The following is a 20,951-nucleotide window of genomic DNA, read 5'->3' as shown; positions in this document are numbered from 1 at the left end:
ATTGCAATTGCTGGGAGCAGCGGTGCTGGAGGATAGGCAGCATTCCATCCCGTTCTGCTGCTTCAGCACTTGCTCCCTTTCACCCTAAGCTCTTCAGTGCCCTGGTCCCTCCACTCCCTTGGCTCCGTTACTGGCAGGGAAGGGGATCCCTATGGAGTGGGGTCTGCAGCAGCCGCAGGGAAGCCAGCTCCCTGCTGCAGGAGGATGCGCTGTGCCTCTGGCGTGCAGCGTTCACACAAGAAGCAGTCAGCCTTGCACCGCACGGTTGGGATACAGTTTAATTTGTTTTCTTTTGCTTGTTTAAGAAAGATCTTTTGGTGAACGTGAGCCAGGGGTTTCACTGTGTTGCTGGAAGGGGCACTGCATGCCAGAATCTTTTCAAGAACATGCTTCTTTGCTGCTTACCGAGGCTGCAGTTATAGGTGTCGTCGGGGGAGACTGCTGGGCGGAATCGTGACGCCACCATTTCTATTGCAGAGCCTGAGCCGAGCATGTGGTATCTCAGCTAAATCTGATTTTCAGTATATTTTTTGCAGATCACACAAGTGAATTAATTCCCCCTACTTCTGTTTCCCTCACACCAAATGGATCCTATAAATGCTTCCAGTGATAAAGCATTGCAGCAATTTCCCCATTTCCAAGATTACACTGATAAGAATGCATTCCTGGAAATCACTTTCTGTTTTCTGCTGCTGAAAGTTTTTGGGGTCAGAGTCCTCTAGACTTTTTGGGGTTTTGGGGTACTCTTCTCTCTAGACCAGGGTTAGATTCTTGCCCTTTTCACAGTCCCATGGGGATGACTGTTAAGTACAGAGGCTGATGTGGAGCTCTGCAGGATGCAAAAAGGATCTTTTCTCTGTCTCTTCCAGCTGCCCTTAAGCGCAGATGCAGCTGTTCCTACTTTTCTTAATAAGCCTCGTTTAAAGCAAATGCCCATGGTTACCTGTATATAAAGCTTTTTGTTTTAGCAGAGAAGAACTTAGTTTGAAGAGTCAAAGGCCCAGTGAACTGAAATCCTTGGAATGTGTGGGAGAGTACCTTGGGAATGAAAGTGCTGTTGCTACATAGCATGGTAATAAACCTTGTGATGTGACAGCGTATTGAGATTAGAATGTATCTGACTATGTAGGAAGAAAAGCAATCTCCTCTGCCACAAGAAGCAGAAGAAATGGGAATTGTTGTGGGTATTTATTATTTCTCCTTCTCTTTCTTAAAAATTATTTGGAGTGATGGAACATAATACTGTGCCTAGAGAACTACTTACAGGTCTGGTAAATGCCCCTGTCTAACTGTCATTGTGCTTCTAATTTCTCAGCCTCTCAACATTGCCTACAGTCACATCTATAGCTCCTACCGCAATTTTGTGGGGCCACCTCATTTCAAGACGATCTGCAGGCTTCTTGGCTATCAAGGCATCGCAGTGGTCATGGAAGAGCTGTTGAAGATCGTCAAGAGCCTGGTAATTCTGAGCCTAACCCTGGCAATGGAGAGACCTAGATGCCTTGAGAAGCCCAGGCGGGACAGTCAGCCTGGGCTTTGGGTTCAGGGTGTTCGCATCTGGGTACCTTCAAGTCCCTTGATCCACACTGAAACACTTGTATTAACGGTCTGATTTTCACTGTTGCTGAGGAATCCCACTGAATTCCTGCGGGATGATGCAGCGTTTCCACCACCCTGAAGTGTTAACTGTGATCAGCCACCTACCCCTGGGGGTGGTGCTGCTGGTGTGCTGCTTTGCTGAAAGCCCCTGGGAAGTGATCAGGCAGGATGCGACCCTCACGGTCCCTCAGCACCGCCTGTGCTGCCCGGGAGACCTTCCAGGCAGGTGCCCAGGCTCAGCAATAGCACAGGAGCATTCTGCCTCACTGCCCCGTGATACCCGTGAAGGGTTGCAGGAAGGTAGAGGGCAGGCACCAAAACTTTTGAGTCGGCAATTTTTTGAGTCCCTATTCAAGCCGTAATGTCCATTTCCATCGGTATTCTGAAGCCAGGCTGCCAATAGTCCTATCTGCTTTCTAGCGCTCTCTTTTTCAGAAGAGAAATGTGATGTCCACAGGGAAATGATCTCATGTGCACCCTAAAGGCACTAACAGTACCGAGCATTAACAAGGAAGGAGGGAGTGTGCAAAAATGTATGATTTTTCAGGTCGTGCTTTTCTACTTAAACCCTTGCTTTACTGGAAAAACAATTTACGTTCATTATAAATATTTGAATTCTGTTTTGATTGCAAAGATGTCATTTTGAACTTGCCTAACAAAACAATGTAAAACTGAAAATCTCAAGCATATATCCATTTTCCCTACTGTAAAGGACCATAGTTACTGAAGATGTAATTTGTGTCGCTTATTTCAAAACACTGTAGCTGCTGTTCAAGATTCAGCACAAAGATTTTATGTTCAGCTAAATAGTGTTTAGTGCATAATCCCATACAGTGTATCTACAGGTTGCAGGCATATAACTCCAAACGACAGCAAGTGCTTTTAACTAAGAAATACACTTTGCTCTTGCCCGTATTAGTTCAGTACATCAGATCTGCAGAAACTGCTTCTACATACATGTAAATTCTTTTTTAAGCTCTATCTGGTGATCATTCCTCAGGTGGAAGGAGCATTTCCTGTGCTGGGGAATGACTCCTCTAGTAGCTCTGGTGAAATGCTTTTTGGCTTAGGAGCCCAAGTCCAGCTGGATCTAAGACTGAACCTTGTTTGGATTTCAGCCTCAAATAAAGCAAACGCAGCAAGCTGCATTTTGAAGCTGAAAATCCATGAAGTTCTGATTTATTATTTGGGAGGAAGCTGTAAAAGCACTAACTCCATACACTTGGGCTGGATTTTATAGTTGAGTGAATTCCAAATTAAACAAGTCCTTCTTGGACTCCGGCTGATGTTTCATCCTGTGCTGTCAGATCTGGACCCGTCCACAACCAGCCTCTTTCAAAACTAACACCAGGAGAAGCTATCATTCCAGCTTAACCTCCCTTTGTCTCCGACAGCTGCAAGGCACCATCCTGCAGTATGTGAAGACTCTGATCGAAGTAATGCCCAAGATATGCCGCTTGCCAAGACATGAATATGGCTCTCCAGGTGGGTGCTACAGATAGATGCTTGAGCAAGAGCTCACCCACGTGTTGGTACAGCATACACTCAGGCACGCCCTCGTAATTAAACAAGGTTTGGCACCTGACGTGCCAGTGCAACATGCAGCCAGGCTGGTGAGATGTGCTTTCAGCTGCTCTGCTGTTGTCACTGGAACATGCATAGGAAACTTTTCCAGGAAATTTCCAACAGGAACACACGGATGGCTGATAAGGAAATGTCTTCCGGTAGCTTCTGTTTTGTCTTCATGATTTCGTAAGCTTGTGGCTCTCACTGATATTTTTCAAAAGCTCTGCTTAGTTGATGGAAAGGTTTTTTGCAGCGTGACTGCAGTCTGCCGTTCAGCTGGATGGGGAAACGGGCTGGTATACATGAGCCAGCACCAAGACATCCATTACAGTCTTGCATCTCTTTTTTCCTCTGATGAGGAAATCCAAGGACTTCATAGTTATTACTCCCTGTTTCCCAAGGGTTCCTGGAAGCAGGATAAGACACTGTGTGCTAGTTCTGCCCAGTGCTGGTCTCCACCTATCTGTTTAGCAATTACAGCTTGCAATTTGTGATTAGGGAAGTATCAGGCACTGATTGTCCTTTTATCCAAGTTATTGGAGGGTGATTCTGCTCTTGCTTCTCTGACTGTCCTTCCTTGTCTTTTCAGGAATCCTGGAGTTTTTCCACCATCAGCTGAAGGACATCATTGAGTATGCAGAGCTGAAGACTGATGTGTTCCAGAGCCTCAGAGAAGTGGGCAATGCCATTCTCTTCTGCCTCCTTATCGAGCAGGCTTTGGTAAGGCAAAACCCCCTGCACCAACAGATCGTACTTGAAATTGCCAGCTTGAGAGTATAAGTGGAAGTGGGTTCTCCAGCAGAAGAGTTTGGGAAATGTTACTTTCCAGCTCCTCATGTGCTCAGGGTCTCTCTGGGGCTGTGTTATTGGGGTCTGTGGGCATGTCCATGGGGATGGTGTGCATTGGTGCTTGGTCACTGACATCTGGGATTGCTGAAGGAGAATCTGAATACTGGAAGATCTAGATTTAATTCTTGGACCCAAAGCTATCCTTCTCAAAAATGAAGCCAACTGGAGCTTATTTCTAGATTGTAAGCTCTCTGGGGCAGGGATCAATACTTCTTTATATACGTATTTGTACAGTGAGAAGTAGATCTGAGCCCTTTGCTCTTTTGGGGTGCCAGCATGATGAAAGAAACCTGGCTGATTCTAATGGTGATAAGGATAAAGCAATCCAACAGGAAGAAAATCTTGGAAGAGCTGATGATACATTTCCTATGACTTATCTTCACTGAAAACTTAGCCGGAGTGATGACGTGGTGTTTTCCCCTGCACAACTGTTTTCCACATATACAAGTCTCTCAGCTCATGTGATGCCCTTTCTGGTATGGGGCAGAGGCTGTGGCTGAGTGTCACACATCTTCTTAGCTTCTAGTTTTCCACACGATACGTTCACTTCCTAATGAATTTATCTCATAGTTTGGCCTAGAGCCAACCAAGGAGTGTTCAACAACACAATTTTACATTAAAAATGCGTATTTCATGTCAGAATGGTTTTGGCAGGGTTGTTTCAGTTTTTCCAGACATATTCCAGAAAGACTTCCCTAGCATAAGATAGGATTTTCAAGCAAAGCCAGAAAGTAGTTCAAAGATTCCGATTTTTATCCAAGCACAGGGAAAACTAAAAATCTCAGCATGTCCTCAAAATGAATATTTCTGCCCTTGCCTTTGCATTTTAACCCCAGATACAGAGATTTTTAGTTCCTGATATGGTGTATCAAACGCCTTCAGTGAGCAGTAGTTGTGTTAAGATTAAAACTAGTGATGTGTATCACCTAGCAGCTTGGCTTTATTTAATAGAATGACCAGAGTTGCCAACTGTATTCTGGCAGTTTCTGTTCCTTTTGTGGCTTCCTCACTGCTTTCTGCTGTTCTCAGTGTTGGATTTTATGCTGGATGTACTATTGCATTTGCCTTTTCCGTCCCGTCTTTAAATGGACACTTGAGGGACACATGGTGGTTTCTTTTAGAAATCCTTCATTTCGATGCAAAAATGTTCCTCCAGTCCCAGGAGCTGTACATCAGCAGTATACTGGCATTTTAGAATAGCAGAAATTCAAGAAAACAAGATGGTGAGAATTTGGGGGTCCCTTTAGGAAGGCTGCCCATCAAAGTCCATGCATGCCCACTTCCCATGCCAGCCAGAGCCTCTCCCCCTCTCTGATCCCTTGTTTTTCCACACAGAAAGAGATTCAGAATATAAAGCCATTTTGCACGCAGCAGGCACTCGCTTGCTGGAAGCTGTCAGATGTGTAGAGCCATCACGTAACAAGATTTTCCCTCTAATGGAGCTCTTATGCAGCAGGAGCAATTGCTTGTACGGTGCAGTTATCTTCATAGCTGTCAGAGTGATCCAAGGCTGGTGGTATTTGCTGGACTGCTCTAGTGAAGATGTGCAGTCTGCACCATTCTACCCTGTTTTCATTGTTTAAATTTGAGGAGTAAGGGGTTCCTTGGGACTAAATTCGTAAGCAGAATTCTTACTCTCAGGTAATGGGCCTTGGTGGAGGGCATCTATTAATAACATGACTAATTTGGGACAGATATCAGGTGAATGCAGGCTGCAAATGGTGCTAATACTCTCTATCAGAGGAAAACAGCAGTGAAAGAACATTCATCTAGGAACAAATAGTGTTTTGCAAGTAAAATGACCAAGGTGACAGGCACACTCTGTTTGCATCAGTATCTCTCTGCCCATGGAGGGACCCCGGACTGTTTCTGTTCCTCCAGCACTGTGTCACAAACTGCACTCCGACAAACTCGCTCTCATCCCAGCATCCATGTGCCAGTACAGCCTCCTGCAGCTCCATACTGTCCCCTCCCTCCTGGCTGGAAGGTGGGGTATCCACCTGTGCATCCCAAACAGACCCAGCCGAGTCATTCCATCTGGCGCCCAAATATCTTTTGCTGCGCTGTCATGACCTGCTTTCGAGTGTGTCTACATCTCTACAATAAGCTCAGAACTGAAAGCATGTCCTAGAACTAGACTTTTGTAGGAGCAAACTAATGCCTTGTTGTGATGCAATGCCTCTGTGTTAAACAGCTTTGGTTTCCTTGCTGCTGTTTCCCATTGCAGACTTGTATACAATGTATTGTCAGCCATCGCTCCTCAGTCTCCACCTGCCTATTTCTAGGTTTCTTCTCCTTGTGCATCTGTGTTTGGGATTATTTTTTCTCAAGTGCATCGGCATGCATTCTCTCAGGTGGCATCTCATGATGTTATTCCTCTCTGGACTTCTGTATTATTCTCCGTGGTGCCTACACCACTGGGATTCTGGTCTGGTGGCCCTGGCTGAGAACACCATATGAACAACCAAATAATTTCAGACCAATGTATTATGTACCTATTTGCAATAGAGCCATGCATCAGTGTATTTTACGTGCACACATCCTAAAATAATTAAGCCAGAGAGTAGTTTCCACCCGGGCATCTCCTCTGTACGAGCAAACAGCAGGAGGTCACCAGGGTAAGATGAAACAGAAAGGTCCGTGTTCTTTATCCCCTCTGACTTGCAGGGCTAGTAAGTGGGACAGGCAACAAATATAAAGCTCTGGCCTTCTACAGGCAGGAACTAAATTACTTGATTTAAAGAAACTTCCTGGCTTAAGCTGAGAGGTATTCCTTCCAGTTTTAGCTCACTTAGATTCAAACCATTGGAGTTGCTACCGAGCTGGGTTGGATTTGAATAGGTGCCGTAGACTTGAATTGTTGTAGCGTTGCCCAGGCCCCTGAACCATACACTCAACCCCTGTAGGTGTTTTTTAACTTACTTTATCTTTCTTTCTTCCTGCCTCAGTCCCAGGAAGAAGTTTGTGATTTGCTGCATGCTGCTCCCTTCCAAAATATTTTGCCCAGGGTCTACATCAAAGGTAAGAAGCTGAGAGGGAAGCAGTGGACAGACTCAGAGGTCTCTGTCCAGAAGCTGTTTCTCTCCCATTTCTGCTGAGGATTGGTTCTGGCCCTGCTTCCCCCTCGAAATAGATAAGTGGCTACAGCCGAAAGTCAGGTGGAAACAAACGCCAAGGGTTCATTTTCTGTAGCCTAGTTACAGACTGAAACCTTAGCCAGTTTGGGGGTTCCTTAAGGTTCTAAAGCCATTTCACAGCCTCTTTGGAGAATGACAGCATGAAATGTCCATCTCAACAGGAGTGATAAGTAACAGGGACACGCTTTTGGACATGTGTTATTAAGCTGCTGCTGAGGCTGCAATCACACATCCCTCCCTTCTCTGCATCACTGGTTCCCTCATTTGCTCTCGGTTTGGCTCACTGATCCAGAGGCTCGTTGGATGGTTGCTGGGGGGCAGCTCTGAGCAAACTCAGCGGAAATTGCGGGTCTCCACTTCCTCCTCTCATTTCACTGTTTGCTGCTCGCTTGACAGAAGGAGAACGCTTGGAGGTGCGCATGAAGCGTCTCGAAGCCAAGTATGCCCCACTTCACCTGGTTCCCTTAATAGAGAGGCTGGGCACTCCGCAGGTAAGGATTTCATTGAAAGGGATGGCTGTTGAAGTTTCGTAGCAGTCCCTAGATGGCCTGTTTGGCCTTGGGAAAGTGATCTATTTCACACACACACCCCTCCAAAATGCCAGTCGGAAGAAAATCAGAATCCTTGCCCTAGCAGACACTTGGAAGGGAAATTTGTGAGCGGGTCCAGAGGTGGTGTGTTGGTGCCTCCAGTCTGGAGAGCTGGTGGGGAGCTGCGAGGCAAGCGTGCTTGAAGCCAGCTCTGAATAAGAACAACTCTGAAAAACTCTCCTGCTCCGTTTTAAAAAGATGGAGAATTGCTGGGGTGGTTTGCGGGGTAACTTTGCAAGGCTGTCCCTGACTTCATCAATTGCCTTCACTTTTGGGAATCCCGTTTTAGGGCTGCAGTGTGGTCCATTTTTAAGCTCATCCCTGTCAAGGAATACATCTGAGAATGGTTTTCCTCCTAGTACATGCTTAGAGCTTCAGCACATGCTTAAAATTACGGCTCCATTTAAGTGTTTTCTTGAGGTGGGTCTCAGCTTGGAAAAGATCTCTTGTGCAGAAATTTAGTACTGTTAAAAATACCTCTGTGGATCGGTCAATGTAATAGGCAAAATTTGAGCTCGGTTGATATCAATAGCCAAACTGCCACTGCCTACTTAGTGGGGTTGACGGGATAAAAATCTTTCAAAGTATTAAATTAATCAACATTCTTTTTCTGTAATGTACTGCCGAGGGAATGGAAAAAACACTCAGTTGCATGAGGTGACAGATCTATGGCAGGCAGAAAGTTGTTGATTTTTTTTATTGTTTTTCTGATGAATCAAGGACATTTTCAGCTTTGCTTCATTGGAAATCATATGAAACAAAGAAATTGGCTGGATAACTGAGGGCTTTGCCTTACTTTGTAGACATTTCTCTCACTTCCCATTGACTTCCTTTTAAAGGAGACACTCGAGAAAAAGAATTCACCTCTGTGTTTTTGTGTCTTTGTGTTGGTCTTTCTATCTCTCCTTCTTTCCATGCAAAATCATCATTGAAATCTGCTACTAGAGTCCACTCGTTGCTTATCCCTGCCATAGTTATGATGGTGATGAAAACAAAAGGTATTTCATGTCCTGCTAAAAATTACTTTTTCCGTAAACTGTTCCCATATTCATCACGCAGGTACGGTAGAATACCAGATCTTTTTTGAGCTCAGGTGTAAATGAACACAAGAGTCACTTTCTATAGGTGCCTCCATAGCTTCCAAGCTTGTTCCTTATGCAGTTTTGGACATGCATTTTGGAAATGCAGTTTTGGACACAGGCCATACAGGATTTTTTTTCCTGCAGGATGCATAAGTGCCTTTCAGCAATTGTCCAGAATCTGAGCAGAAGTTGCCTGCTTGATTCCTCTCCCAAAAGGTGGCCCTATGCGTTTCCGGTAATTGCATGCTGTGAAGGGGCTGAGCCAGAGGCTGCTGTAGTCAGTGGGGATCCATCAGTCCTTGCAGGCTTTGGGTACGATTCTGGCAAGCTTGCCAGTTAACAAGCTGTAAAAGAGGAATGGCACAACTGGATTTGTGCAGTGGTAGGAAAACTGTCAGTGATTATTATAAGTAATTGTTTTGCCTTGAGAATCCAGCAGCAGCTGTTTGATAGATGATTCATAAAGAACCAAGGGGGTCAAAGTGGTTCGTTAAAAGAATCCTCTCCCTTTTAATGCTGATCATAGAAATATTTAGTGAGGGATTTTCAGAAGTGCTTGGTCAGTCTGACTTTTTTCATTACACTGCAAGTAATGGGAGCCTATCCTTTTGAAGACAGAGGGAATAGTTGAGCTGGCACAGTGGCATCCTTTGACAGTTTCTCTCGAGAGCACCCTTCCTCTCCGGATCTCAGAAATCGGTGGGACACCAGACTGTGAGGCAGATCTGGCCACAAGACTAACAGCTCTCCAGCTGCCTTCACCACGGTAGATACCTACCCCGATGGTAGTAGTCCTGTATCAAGGACTGATCTTACAATGATGAATTTTAGAACCAAATTCTGTCTGTAAATGTGCATAACTGAGTGGCACTACATCCTTTGAAAGCCAGATACATCCCTTTCTAGATCAAGTTTTCTTCAGAAACGGTATACTAAGATCGCACTGGACTAGTTTGTTCTTAAGAGTACCTGTTCTATCAGTATATCTTAGCAAAAGGTAATGCTAATACCTGATTTGCATTTGAAATGGCTTTACTTCTAATGTGTCCCCATTTTGCCATCATAGACTAGTGTGTGCAGATGCTAATCTGTACCCATAAGAGCTTGGAGCAGGTGAGTAGAGAGAAAGTATGCAGCCTTTAGCGATAAAAACAGGCTGGATAAAATAAATCTTTACTTGCTAAGCAAACATATGCAAGTGCGTGCCATGAAACCGGTGATATCATTCCTGCATTTAACAGATCCAGGGATCCCAGACCCAATCTGGCCTCTGCACAGCGATACAGCTTTCCCTTGATACGTGCTATTAGTTGAACATTAATTGATCTGAGGTTCTCAGAACATCCTTGAAATTGTGGCACAAGCAGGAATTGTAACACTTTGAATTTCAATAGCCACGAAACTAAAAATACTTCAGGTCACTGCCAGCATACTAATAGTCAGGAAAGGGGATGTGCAGGTGCATTCGTGTTTTTTCAGAGTGGAGTAACGATGACCCAAGTAAACCAAGCATAATTTGTGTTCTTCATATCTGGCCACAACACGTGCCTGCCCGTTGTACCAGATGCTCTGAGTCCCCATCACGATTCTGATCGGGGTGACGTTTTTACAGGCATTACAGGGACAGCTGGAAATGGAGCGGATGCTTAAAAACTACTCAGAGCTCCAGGAAGTCCTCTGGGATAGGCAGGGGGTCGGTAAATGTCACGCTTGCTCTGCACGCCCCTGCCGAAGTGGTGAGAGGGGAAAAGGCTCTGCCTGTGGGGCTGGGGCACCTGCTGGGGTGAGCGTGGCCGAGCCGGAGCCTCCCAGAGCCACGGGCACGACCATTCGTTCCCTGTGCTGTGTTGGGCAGTGCTGTAGAGACGTCAGTAACGCTGCTGGAAACGGCAGGGAATGGGACAGCTAAAGGCATATCAGGGCAGTGAGCAAACGCCATGCTTGCACCCCAGCCCCACTCAGTGGAGTCAGCGCTCCCATGCCGCGGGGGCCCTGCTTGCTTATTTAAAATCCCCCCATCCCCCCCTTTTTTTTCCTCTGGGGGAGCGATGAGCCTGAAATGAAATCAACTCTCTTTTAATTTTTCTCTAGTGTAAAATGAACTCCAGCCAGTGGAGCCATTCCAGATTTGTACATGTAAATCTCAGTGGGGATGTCGCAAAAATTCTCCACGTGTGTAAAGCTTTCACATCTGGAAAAAAATATTTTCCTTTCTTATAAACCACAGGTTTTCCAGTATTAAGGTTCCAGTGGCTTCTCATCTTCCTCAGAGCTTTTAATCCTAACTGCAAAAGAAATCAAGAAAACCATAGGCTGCCTACATTTTAAAGAGATGATGGCAATGTCCTGGGAAGCAAAATGTCCCTGTTCTCTCCTGTTTCATTTCCATAATCTGCAGAAATCATGAAATTAAACCCAGCAACACTGAGTAGCACTAATGTAATAGAACAGTGTGCTAGCAGAATTAAGGATCAGTATTTCTGATCAGAGCTTTCCCTTCAACTTTTGTTTTCTGACATACGTAATCATTTCAAAAGATACTTAGGTCGGTGAAATATAATTGAGCACAAGATTGAGTCTTCTTCTGTGTGAGGGATGAGTATTCTCTGGTGGGGAGTGCCATGGGAGCAGCCATCAGAGGTAAGGTTGGACCTTGCGTGGGATGTGTTGTTAACCCTGAAAGAGCCGGGGAGACCAGGAAGCGTTAAGTCCAGCAAGAGCATCCGTCTGTATTACATCGTCACTTGTGTTTCTTTGGTTGTCCTCCTCCTCAGCAAATAGCCATCGCCCGGGAGGGTGACTTGCTGACGAAGGAGCGGTTGTGCTGCGGGCTCTCCATGTTCGAGGTGATCCTGACACGGATTAGGAGCTACCTGCAGGACCCGATCTGGCGCGGGCCACCCCCGACAAACGGGGTCATGCACGTGGACGAGTGCGTGGAGTTTCACCGGCTCTGGAGTGCCATGCAGTTTGTGTACTGCATCCCTGTGGGCACCAACGAGTTCACTGCAGAGTGAGTGTCCATCTGGCAGCTCTGCCGTTAGCACTGCTCACGAGCTAGCAGGGCCGGCAACCCCCCAAGATACCCTCAGCTGCAGCCACAGCCTCGACCACTGTGGCTGTAGAGGGGGAACGTAGATCCTTGATGAAAGGACTCTGTTGTGCATGGGCATAAAGATGCTTTCCATCTGAACAGCTGGGGGAGAGAGCAAAGTAAAGGGGCCTGCACAAGGTAACGTGCAGAAGGAGGTGGGTACATGGGCAACAACCCAAGTCAGAGGCTAGGTCCTCACCTGTCTTACCCTGTGATGCACCCTGCACAGCCCGGCCCTGATGTAATCCTGCATATTTCCTTCTGAGTTCCTTTTCTCTAGGTGTATACCCACTTCCCAGGAGTGGGACTGAATCTGGTTTCCCTAAGAATTCACCAAGGAAAGTTCCTGGTGCCATGGTAGGACTTCTCTTACCTAACTGTATCCTGTCATCTCTCCGCTCCCCATCACCCTGTCTTCCTTCCAGGCAGTGCTTTGGAGATGGTCTGAACTGGGCAGGTTGCTCTATCATTGTTCTCCTTGGTCAGCAACGGCGCTTTGACCTCTTTGACTTCTGCTACCACCTGCTGAAGGTGCAGAGGCAGGACGGGAAGGATGAAATTATAAAAAACGTGGTAAGTTGAAGGGCAGGGTCTGAAGGACCTGAAGCAGCACACTTCTCTCTCTGTTTTCTGTCTTGCTTTGTCCAAACACATAAATTACAACTGTGCCCGGTGTTAACCTTTTTCAAACTGAACACACTCGCTGTGAGATTTCCATCTGCAGTCTCAGCAGAGAGGCCAAGGTTTTAATTGGCTTGGCAATCGAACCTTTTTTTCTCCCAAAGCTTTTCCCTTCTTCCTGAGGTTGGGAGGCTGGAGCTGAGAAGCTGGCATTTCCAGCAACCATCCTGTGATCTCAGTGGCTTTATCAATAAGCAGCTGGGCATCTAGACTTTAGAACGGTTAACTTGGGACCACTCACTGACCTTGTTAATGCTCTGTCTTGAGTCATCAGACCCTATAATGAAGTGAGTCACGGATCCCTGGGAAGTGCTAAGTGGAACTGTAGCGTGTTACAGCGGCTTTGCTTTATCAGAGGTTTCCAGCAGCAGCACAGAGGTACTGGTACTATCTAGCTGATCAGATGACGTAAGACTCTTCATCTACTGTTTTTTTTTTTTCCCTCACCGTCCCTCCAGCCCTTAAAGAAGATGGCCGACAGGATCAGGAAGTATCAGATCCTGAACAATGAGATTTTCGCCATCCTGAACAAGTACATGAAGTCGGTGGAGACAGACAGTTCCACGGTGGAGCACGTGCGCTGCTTCCAGCCCCCAATCCACCAGTCACTGGCCACCACCTGCTAGTGTGGACGCTGACCCCCCCGCGGGTTGGGACGGGAGAAGGGACTGAACCCAGGACAGCTGGGAAGGGTAGAAGGGTAGACTCGATGGCGTGAGACCTGGCAACAAAGTAAGACTGGGTATGCCTGCTACACACAAGGACGCATCTTCCCATCCAGCCCTCTGTGAGTGCATGTTCTTCTGTACCATCCCTGTGATCGGTTTTACTTGTAGCTTTCAGACTTGGGGGTGGGTGGGGGTGGGCGGGTGAAATGTGCTTTTCTTCCATGACGTGGTCCGGTTTTACCCTGTGATTCATCCAATCGAACACATCACTCTGAAGCCATATTGCAGCCCCAAACGTGGGGCTCCTGGTGGAAAAGCTCCATGCTTCTGCAGCACCGGGAGCCCACTCCCACCGCCGAAGCGATGGGGCAAATCAACACCCCCGTGACATGTGCCACCAGCTGTGGAGCAGGAGGGTCTGAAGACAAGCCCCTGATCCACTTGTTGTGGGGGAAGGATGGATGAAGGCAGGACCCTGAGGATCAAGTGATGGGTGCGGAGGAGCTGTGCCGGGCTGGGTGGCTGCACACCCCGGGCTGGGGCTGGTTCCTGCGCTCTGCCGCTCTGTTGGCCCTTCCAGCATCTGTTAACGGGAGCTTTGGCACGTGGGTTTCAGAGTAGCAACGATGTAGTCGCCAAATGACTCCTCAGCACTTCGGAGAGCTGGGGAGAGAGAAAACAGCCTGGCTTTTTCCCTGCTATGGATCATCCACTTACTTTAATGCAAAGGGTTCTCCCCAAAAAACACATCTTCCACGAACTAGACAAGATTTCTTACGGTCTGCGGAAGAGGCTGCACTCATGTGAATGTGCTCTTGATCATACTAATGTGGGTGGAAATAATCACTGGTCCTGACAGGAGGCAGGTGTAGTTACCTCGGACATACGTGATCTTTGATCTTCAGCAAGGATGAGAGCTGGGGTGTGTAACTGGAGTATGTTCTGGGATGCTATTTTCCCTTGTTTTAGACAAATTCCTAGTGGCACAGCAACCAGATCTCTTTTCTTCAGGGAATGGTGACTATCAGCAGGGCTTAGGAAACTTCCCATCACTCAGAAATCATGATTGTTTAGAAGATGTAAAATACAGGATAAGCATCAAAAGATACCCAGAATTTTCTAGGTTTAAAGGTGTTCAGAGGGAACACTGGAGTCTGTTTCCTTTTCCCTCTCAGCTAATCTAAGATCCCTGGATGTTGAGAACAGATTCAGTAGGAACTTCAAGGAGGATTTCATAATTCATGGTCTTCCCAGCTTCCCCTCAGTAGTGTCATTGAAGTGATGCAAAAGCTTGTGCTTGAAGTTAGAGGAGATCAAACCACATGCTCCAAGAGAAAACGATGCTAGTCTCACCACTGGCAATATTTTAATTTCCCACCTTTAGCCAGATCACAGCAGGTAATTGCTGTTACAGTATACAGATGTGATAATATATATTGCTTTCGTGCATTTCATCATGCCTTGTAAACTGCATGCTACTACAGATGTTAAAAAGGCAGAGCCTGGGCATTTATTCTGTCAGAGGGAACATATAATTAATAAGTAGAAATGTCCCAGCTGGAGTATTTTGTCTTAGGAAACAACAGCCAGCAAACTACTGTTAGCAAGAGGCGATCTTGCTGGGTGGGACGAATTTGTTCTCCCAGACACTTACCGCCTACTCCCTTGATAATCAATGAATAACTGACATGTGAAAAGTGCTGGACATTTTCACACCTTGAGTTTTCCTCTAATTACCGAGACAGACATTTAAACTGCAGGGAGGAAACTGTGCGGCACGGTGATCTAAAAGTAAAATGAAATCTCTGGAAGTCTGGCTGAAATCTTGGAGTGGCAGGGAAGGAGCCAGCCCAGCAGGGCCAGTTGTATCCTCCATGGCGTGAGGAAGAGCAGCAGAAGAGCGTCTGGGACTCGATGACACTGCAAGGCTCTTGCTCTCTATTTACTCTTCCACTAAGGATGTCAGTTCTTGTTTTCCATCATGTTCCAACACTTCTGCGCTACTGGAGTGAGGGTATCTACAGATATATATTTTTAAAAGGAAGAGGAGAATCAAGCACTTTATTTTTTGTGGAAAACAAGATATGAGGGAGATAGATCCAACCAAGTTCCTATTTTTCCTGACCTAAACAGTAAGTGCTTGTTATTTTGGTATGAAAGTGTTGCTGAAAAGGTGGCACAAGTCCCTGTCTGGCTCTCAGAGCCACTTCTGGGCACAGCACAAATGTAATGTTCTACTGCGTCTGACATGTTATGGGATGTTGGAGTCTTCCCAGAAACCAGCATGAGCAAGAACAAAAGGATGAACTGTACCCCACGGCCCAGTCTCGGCTACCTAGACAAAATAGGATACAGTAAGGTGAATTTAAATGCCCATTTTCATCTGTTTAGGTCTGGAGTGAGTCATGAGATATTTTACCTAAATATGACTATCACTTTGTATTCTTTTGCTGTAGTTTTGCCATAATAATTCTCTGAAACCCTGCAAAACACAGTTGTGTGTACTTGAAAGAAGAGGTAGATGAGATCTATTTGTTGCCCTCCAATTTGCTGGCAAAAATGTAAAATCCCTTCAGATTCTGAGGGATTAAATGTTTTGAGCAAAATGTCCAAAGTGCATGAACAAAATGTAAAGTGTTTTTGACTGTAGAGTGTATGCAGATATTTTTCCTTGTTGCTCAAGTAGTATGAGGTATCAGCTAGGAATAACCTTACAGTCTTCATTTCTGAGATTTGATGTTATTGCCCTTTTATTATCTAAAGGTTGCAAATAGTCTTTAGCTTCAGTTTTCTGACCCTCCTTGACTGTGTATGAGAAACAGGTGTCCAGGCTTAGGTCTTTAAAGTACTCCATGAAAATGGAATTTTTTTCCTCCTATCCTTTTTCTAATGTTGTAATTGTTAATGGAAATAGAGAGCAGATTTCTAACCGTAGGGCTAAGTAGTAACAGATTGCCACAGGGTCGGGCATATTCTCCACGCTTGCAGACTTTCTGCCAAGTTTGGGTGTCTTCCTTGCAGATATGCTCTAATCCTATAGTTTTCAGCCTTTTACAATCTGCAGACCCCTAGTTGTTTTTTTTTTCCTAGGGAAATGTGGACCCCTGTCCGGATACTTTTTAAGTCCACTGACTATGGGCTCACTTTTTTACTTCCATTTTCCTGCTTACTCTGAAGTAGTCTGCAAACTCCCCAGGATTTACCAGCCACCACTTGGAATGTCTACTTCGAAGGCAAGTTGTTGGCTCCCTACAGGAATTACAGGGGGGAGAAAGGATGGCCTGTGTCATGAATGAAGTCAGACTAGGTTATTTTAATGTTCCCTCGGGCTCTGACATTATAAGATGTGACTATGGGCAGTGCACATGCCTTTCTTGAATGATGCTACACTTGACTTTCAATGATACGGTAGAAAGGGGAAGCAAACTAATTAAAGCTCAGCACTTCAGTGATTTCCTTTTAAACTCTGACAGCACTTATTACCATTGAACAACATGTTAGTCCTTTTTCTCCTGCATTACTCCAGTCCAGTAGGTTCATGTGTGTTTGAGAACAAAAGAAAAAAAAGAAAATTGAAGGTGTAAAAACCCCAAGAAAATATTCTCAAAAACTTGTCAAATGTACCATATTTGTATGAAAAGCTGCTTGAGTTATTTTGTAAAATGAATTTTATTTATGGTGAGGTATATTTACGCTCGTGATCTGATAACGGTGTTAAATTTTTGATCCATATTTGCTATGCAGCTGAAGATGATATTGGTTTTGTATTATTTTTTGCTGTCGTTCTGAAATCCAGCTAACAGAAGCTTCCATTTCCATTAGAAATGCTTCTGCAAGAGTAAAGCATCTGGTACATGGTGATATGTCCCGTTACACAGCAACCAACAGTGTGTACAACAAATGTGGGATGACTTTGTGATGAAGAGAAATAAAAATTGGGCTCATTCATTAAATGGGCAGACTTTACCTTGTGGTGTCATCATCATTGCAATAACTATTATTTGGGGAGAGCCTCCAATTGCACCTGGCACAAAGAAAAAGCTAAGAGGAATAATGGCAGCATTTTGTTAATGAAAACATAGAGCTTTTGTCAAAACCAAAGAAAAAAAAATGAAGCTTTATGGCCAACACCAAAACACATTTGCCTATCAGAAAGTTAACAGTTTGTCAGAAAAACATCCTTCCACAACAAATTTTCATTTGAAATCTTGTTTTAGTTATTAGAGGGCTGGGGGAGGGAAAATTGTATTATTATTGTCAATGGAACTTGACAAGCCCTACTCAAAATGAAGCTGATCTAAGGAGCTAAGTTCCTGTCATTACCACAGCCTTGCAAACTCAACAGGGACCATTTTATTCCAGAAGACTCTCCTTGCTCTTTGTTTCCAGATTTCCACTTGAAACCATTCTTAAGTTTGTGTCAAAAGCATCCAAGGAGCAGCCACGGGTGTTGACTGCAGAAGGAACAGTGGGAACCAAGGGGAAAAGACCTGGGAGCTGAGGAATTGGGGTGAGCCATGGATCTATGGGAGCAGGAGCACCTGCTTCCCTTCTTCATCGGCAATAGATAAAATATTGCAGCTGAGCTTCCCTTTCATAGCTTCTTCCCAAGGATTCCTGGTGGGAACATCTTCCTAGCTTAAGAGGAATAAAAATGCAACGATTCTTCACATAAACGGGAAGCGAACTTTACTCCAGGACCAGGGCAGCTCTGTTGATCTTTCCAGTGTGCTTTAAGTCACGGGACACTGGATGTTCCCGCAGCTTTGGGCATAGCGTGCAGCTGCGGAGGGCTGTTTGCCTGGCGGTTGAAAGTTGCACAATGTTTACTGATTTCAACATGGTTCTGCAACAGGGAATGGCAGAGAGGAGAGCAAGACTTTCTTCCTCACTCAGTCACTGATACTAGGCAGGTTGTTTGGGTTTTAACCTTTCCTCCATTGAGATTTCTTTTTTTTTTTTTTTCCTTCCCTTTTTTTCCCCAACTAATTTTAGCTGGTCTCGTGGACACCCTATGCTAACGCCTAAGGAGTGCTGATAGCTCACAGGCAGGGGGTCTTACCTGGAGCCAGAAGCAATACTTTCTTTGAGTATCGAGGGCCAACACTGAATTTTGAACAAAACCCTAAGGGACCAGGACCAAAGATGCAGGCCCACATCTTTCTTCTTCCTAATGTTTCTAGATAGGTTTACATCTTCAGATTAAAAGCACTTCACCAATGCGAAGAACAGTTCGTTAATGATTGTTTTATTGTTAAAAGCAGAACAAAATGACCCTTTCTGTGACCCCTTCTGCAAACCAGGAGCGCCTTTCACATCTAGTTTTGCTTGATTTAGAGTTCTGTTGCAAGCCCCTGGCAGATAAGAGGTCTGCAAATAACCAACCTGCTGATCGTATCAGTTCTCGTGGCATGAAGTGCTGCTCTGATGCCCACTGAACATCCACCTCCCCTCTATCACCAGCCTACCACTCCTGTTCTGCTAACATACGTGGTTTATGGGGCTGGATAAAAAATTTAACAACCCTGGGAGGAACAAGTTGGGGTGTGTTTTATAGCCTAATGACCCCGGATCACCCAGCTGCTCCACAGCACAGACCCGCAGGTACGTGCACTGGCACAAGGAGGGCAGTACAGCAAGGGTGGGAACCCACCATGGGCATGATGAGCTTGGGAATTTTCCTTGGTGGAGGTGATGTCTAAACTTTTCTAGCACAAAATGAGAGCCTCTGCCACTGCAGACATGGTTACCTTGAGATAGGGTGAATTAAAAGTTGTCTGCTCAACAAAGCCCAGTCTTTCAAGCTTTGAGCATCCTTTCATGTAGTGCTGCAATCAACTGAATACCAGGCAATTCCCATAACCCCTACACAATCAGGCCATTGTCAGAAAGAGAAGGATTTACCCTCTCTTTGAAGCAGCAAATGGCTCCTCGGAGACCTCAAACTATATAAAGCCATAACAGAATATTGCAAGCTTGTTCTGAAAGTTTCCAAAGGAACTGTGCCTAGCAGACATCCGAGGGCAAAAGTCTCCATTACCTGTTAGCAGGATACTTCCACCATTATTTGTAACACAGGACAATTGATACCCAGTATTTTTCCATCATTTTTTCCAGACCAGAAATGTTGAGCAGAGAATATTGGGGAAAGAAAAACCTTTTGATGTTGCTAAAGAGGTTATTTGCATGCAAAGCTGTCTTGAGCCACCCCCTGGGTTCCAGTCAAGTTCCTTGGCCTGGAAACCAGTATTTCAGGAGGAACTGCATTGCTAGAAGATGAGCTGCTAAGGAAGACTCCCTGATTTGTGAGGAGTTATTTTTAAGGAAACATCTGATGCGAGTATCAACCAGTGAGGTCATAGCTTGGAGCTGAATTCCCTTAATTACAGGCTTCCCATTAAAATGAGGATATGAAGCAATAAAAGAGGCATTGATTGCATCCCAGCTTTATTGTTATCAGTCTCAGCTTGCCCTTGACTAAGCATAGTAGGCAACTCCATGCTAATCCTACCTGGATTTTAACTCCCATATCGCCATACACATTCTTGCTAAATCCATCAATGCAACTCTTGTGACTTAGTGATTTTATATACCACACCCCCGCAGCCCCTGAATCAGAGAAAAAGGAATACGTGACACACTTGTGTCCCATGGTTGATTGCAAGGTCTAACTGAAGCTTCTCCCACAGCGGTGACAGCTAGGCATGCTCTGGATCAGCTCGCACTGTGGCATCCCCTCCCCTCGGGACCTTTCCCCTGTCCTGTCTCCTCTCTTCCCAGAATTAAGAACAGCTTCTCTTGGAGATCTCACCCCTTGTCAAATCTGGCAAAAGTGGCCCATGGGCTCAGATGTCTTTGGAGATGAAGGGGGATACATAAACACAAGTGCATGTGGCCACATTAGCCTTTTCCTTTAGGAAATCAAGGTGACAGGGGAAGGTAAAGGTGTGGCCCAAAGTGCCTTTTGCTTTTGACTGCACCACCCCCTCTGCTGTGGCAGTAATTTATGAGGTTGCACCATGACCAAAAGGATTATTTTAACACTAGATCCCTTCCATAAATACTTGTTCCCTTCCTAACACCTCTTTGTGCACAGTGGGCAACTGCACTCTGCACAGATGTCAACAGCACTCACCCACAAACGCTTGGAAATTATTCTGGATGCAGTTTAACTACGGATAACCACATCACCATTAGGACTCCCCAGCTACAATCAAGACCTCAGGGTGTTGGAGAAGCCCCAGCAAAGGGGAGAGCCCCACAGTGCCCCTGAGCACCAGGGCCAGCAGGTAGAGCAGCCTGCGAGGGGATGGGGCCACGAACTCCCCCAGCCGCAGGCAGGCAGCGCTGCAAACAGCAAACACTTGTCCCACTCTGCCATCACCTCGCTCTCTGCAATCAGCCTCATATTCACACATTGCATGAATAGCTCTTAACCATCATCAGCAAGTAAATTTACTAAATAAAGGCTGAATCCTGCCATCGGTGTCTTGCCCAGGGTGTCTTCGGCCTGTGTAATATGTAACAGCAGCAGAAATTGCTCCCAGATCACTGGTAAATCAGTACTTTTAATTTCCTACATCAGAACCTGCTGCCACATGATTTGGATTGATCACCCAGTGCTCCTGTGCTAAAGGGGAGAACAGGACGTGGGATTTGGCTGGTAGAGTCTCTCCCAGCCAGTG

The 20,951-nt window shown here is 45.6% G+C and overlaps 2 protein-coding genes across 5 annotated transcripts in view; one reads left to right on the top strand and one right to left on the bottom strand.

Annotated features, from left to right (window-relative positions):
* Positions 1–17,232, top strand: part of CYFIP2 (cytoplasmic FMR1 interacting protein 2) — a 55,222-nt gene extending 37,990 nt beyond the window's left edge. For all 4 annotated transcript variants that reach the window (XM_055717586.1, XM_027802071.2, XM_014278193.3 and 1 more), the window contains 8 exons: positions 1,316–1,459; positions 2,994–3,084; positions 3,755–3,885; positions 6,963–7,035; positions 7,548–7,642; positions 11,598–11,836; positions 12,343–12,490; positions 13,057–17,232. In XM_055717586.1, the coding sequence (XP_055573561.1) occupies positions 1,316–1,459; positions 2,994–3,084; positions 3,755–3,885; positions 6,963–7,035; positions 7,548–7,642; positions 11,598–11,836; positions 12,343–12,490; positions 13,057–13,224 (1,089 nt within the window). In that variant the 3' untranslated portion in view covers positions 13,225–17,232. The remainder of the gene's footprint in view (positions 1–1,315; positions 1,460–2,993; positions 3,085–3,754; positions 3,886–6,962; positions 7,036–7,547; positions 7,643–11,597; positions 11,837–12,342; positions 12,491–13,056) is intronic.
* The window catches only part of FNDC9 (fibronectin type III domain containing 9), a 34,298-nt gene that overhangs the window by 7,334 nt on the left and 6,013 nt on the right, over positions 1–20,951 (bottom strand). The window lies entirely within an intron of this gene.

Source organism: Falco cherrug, chromosome 8, assembly GCF_023634085.1.
Source record: "Falco cherrug isolate bFalChe1 chromosome 8, bFalChe1.pri, whole genome shotgun sequence".
NCBI lineage: Eukaryota > Metazoa > Chordata > Aves > Falconiformes > Falconidae > Falco > Falco cherrug.
The sequence above is the reverse complement of the archived record's forward strand: the minus strand, read 5'-3'. Positions and strand labels throughout refer to the sequence as shown.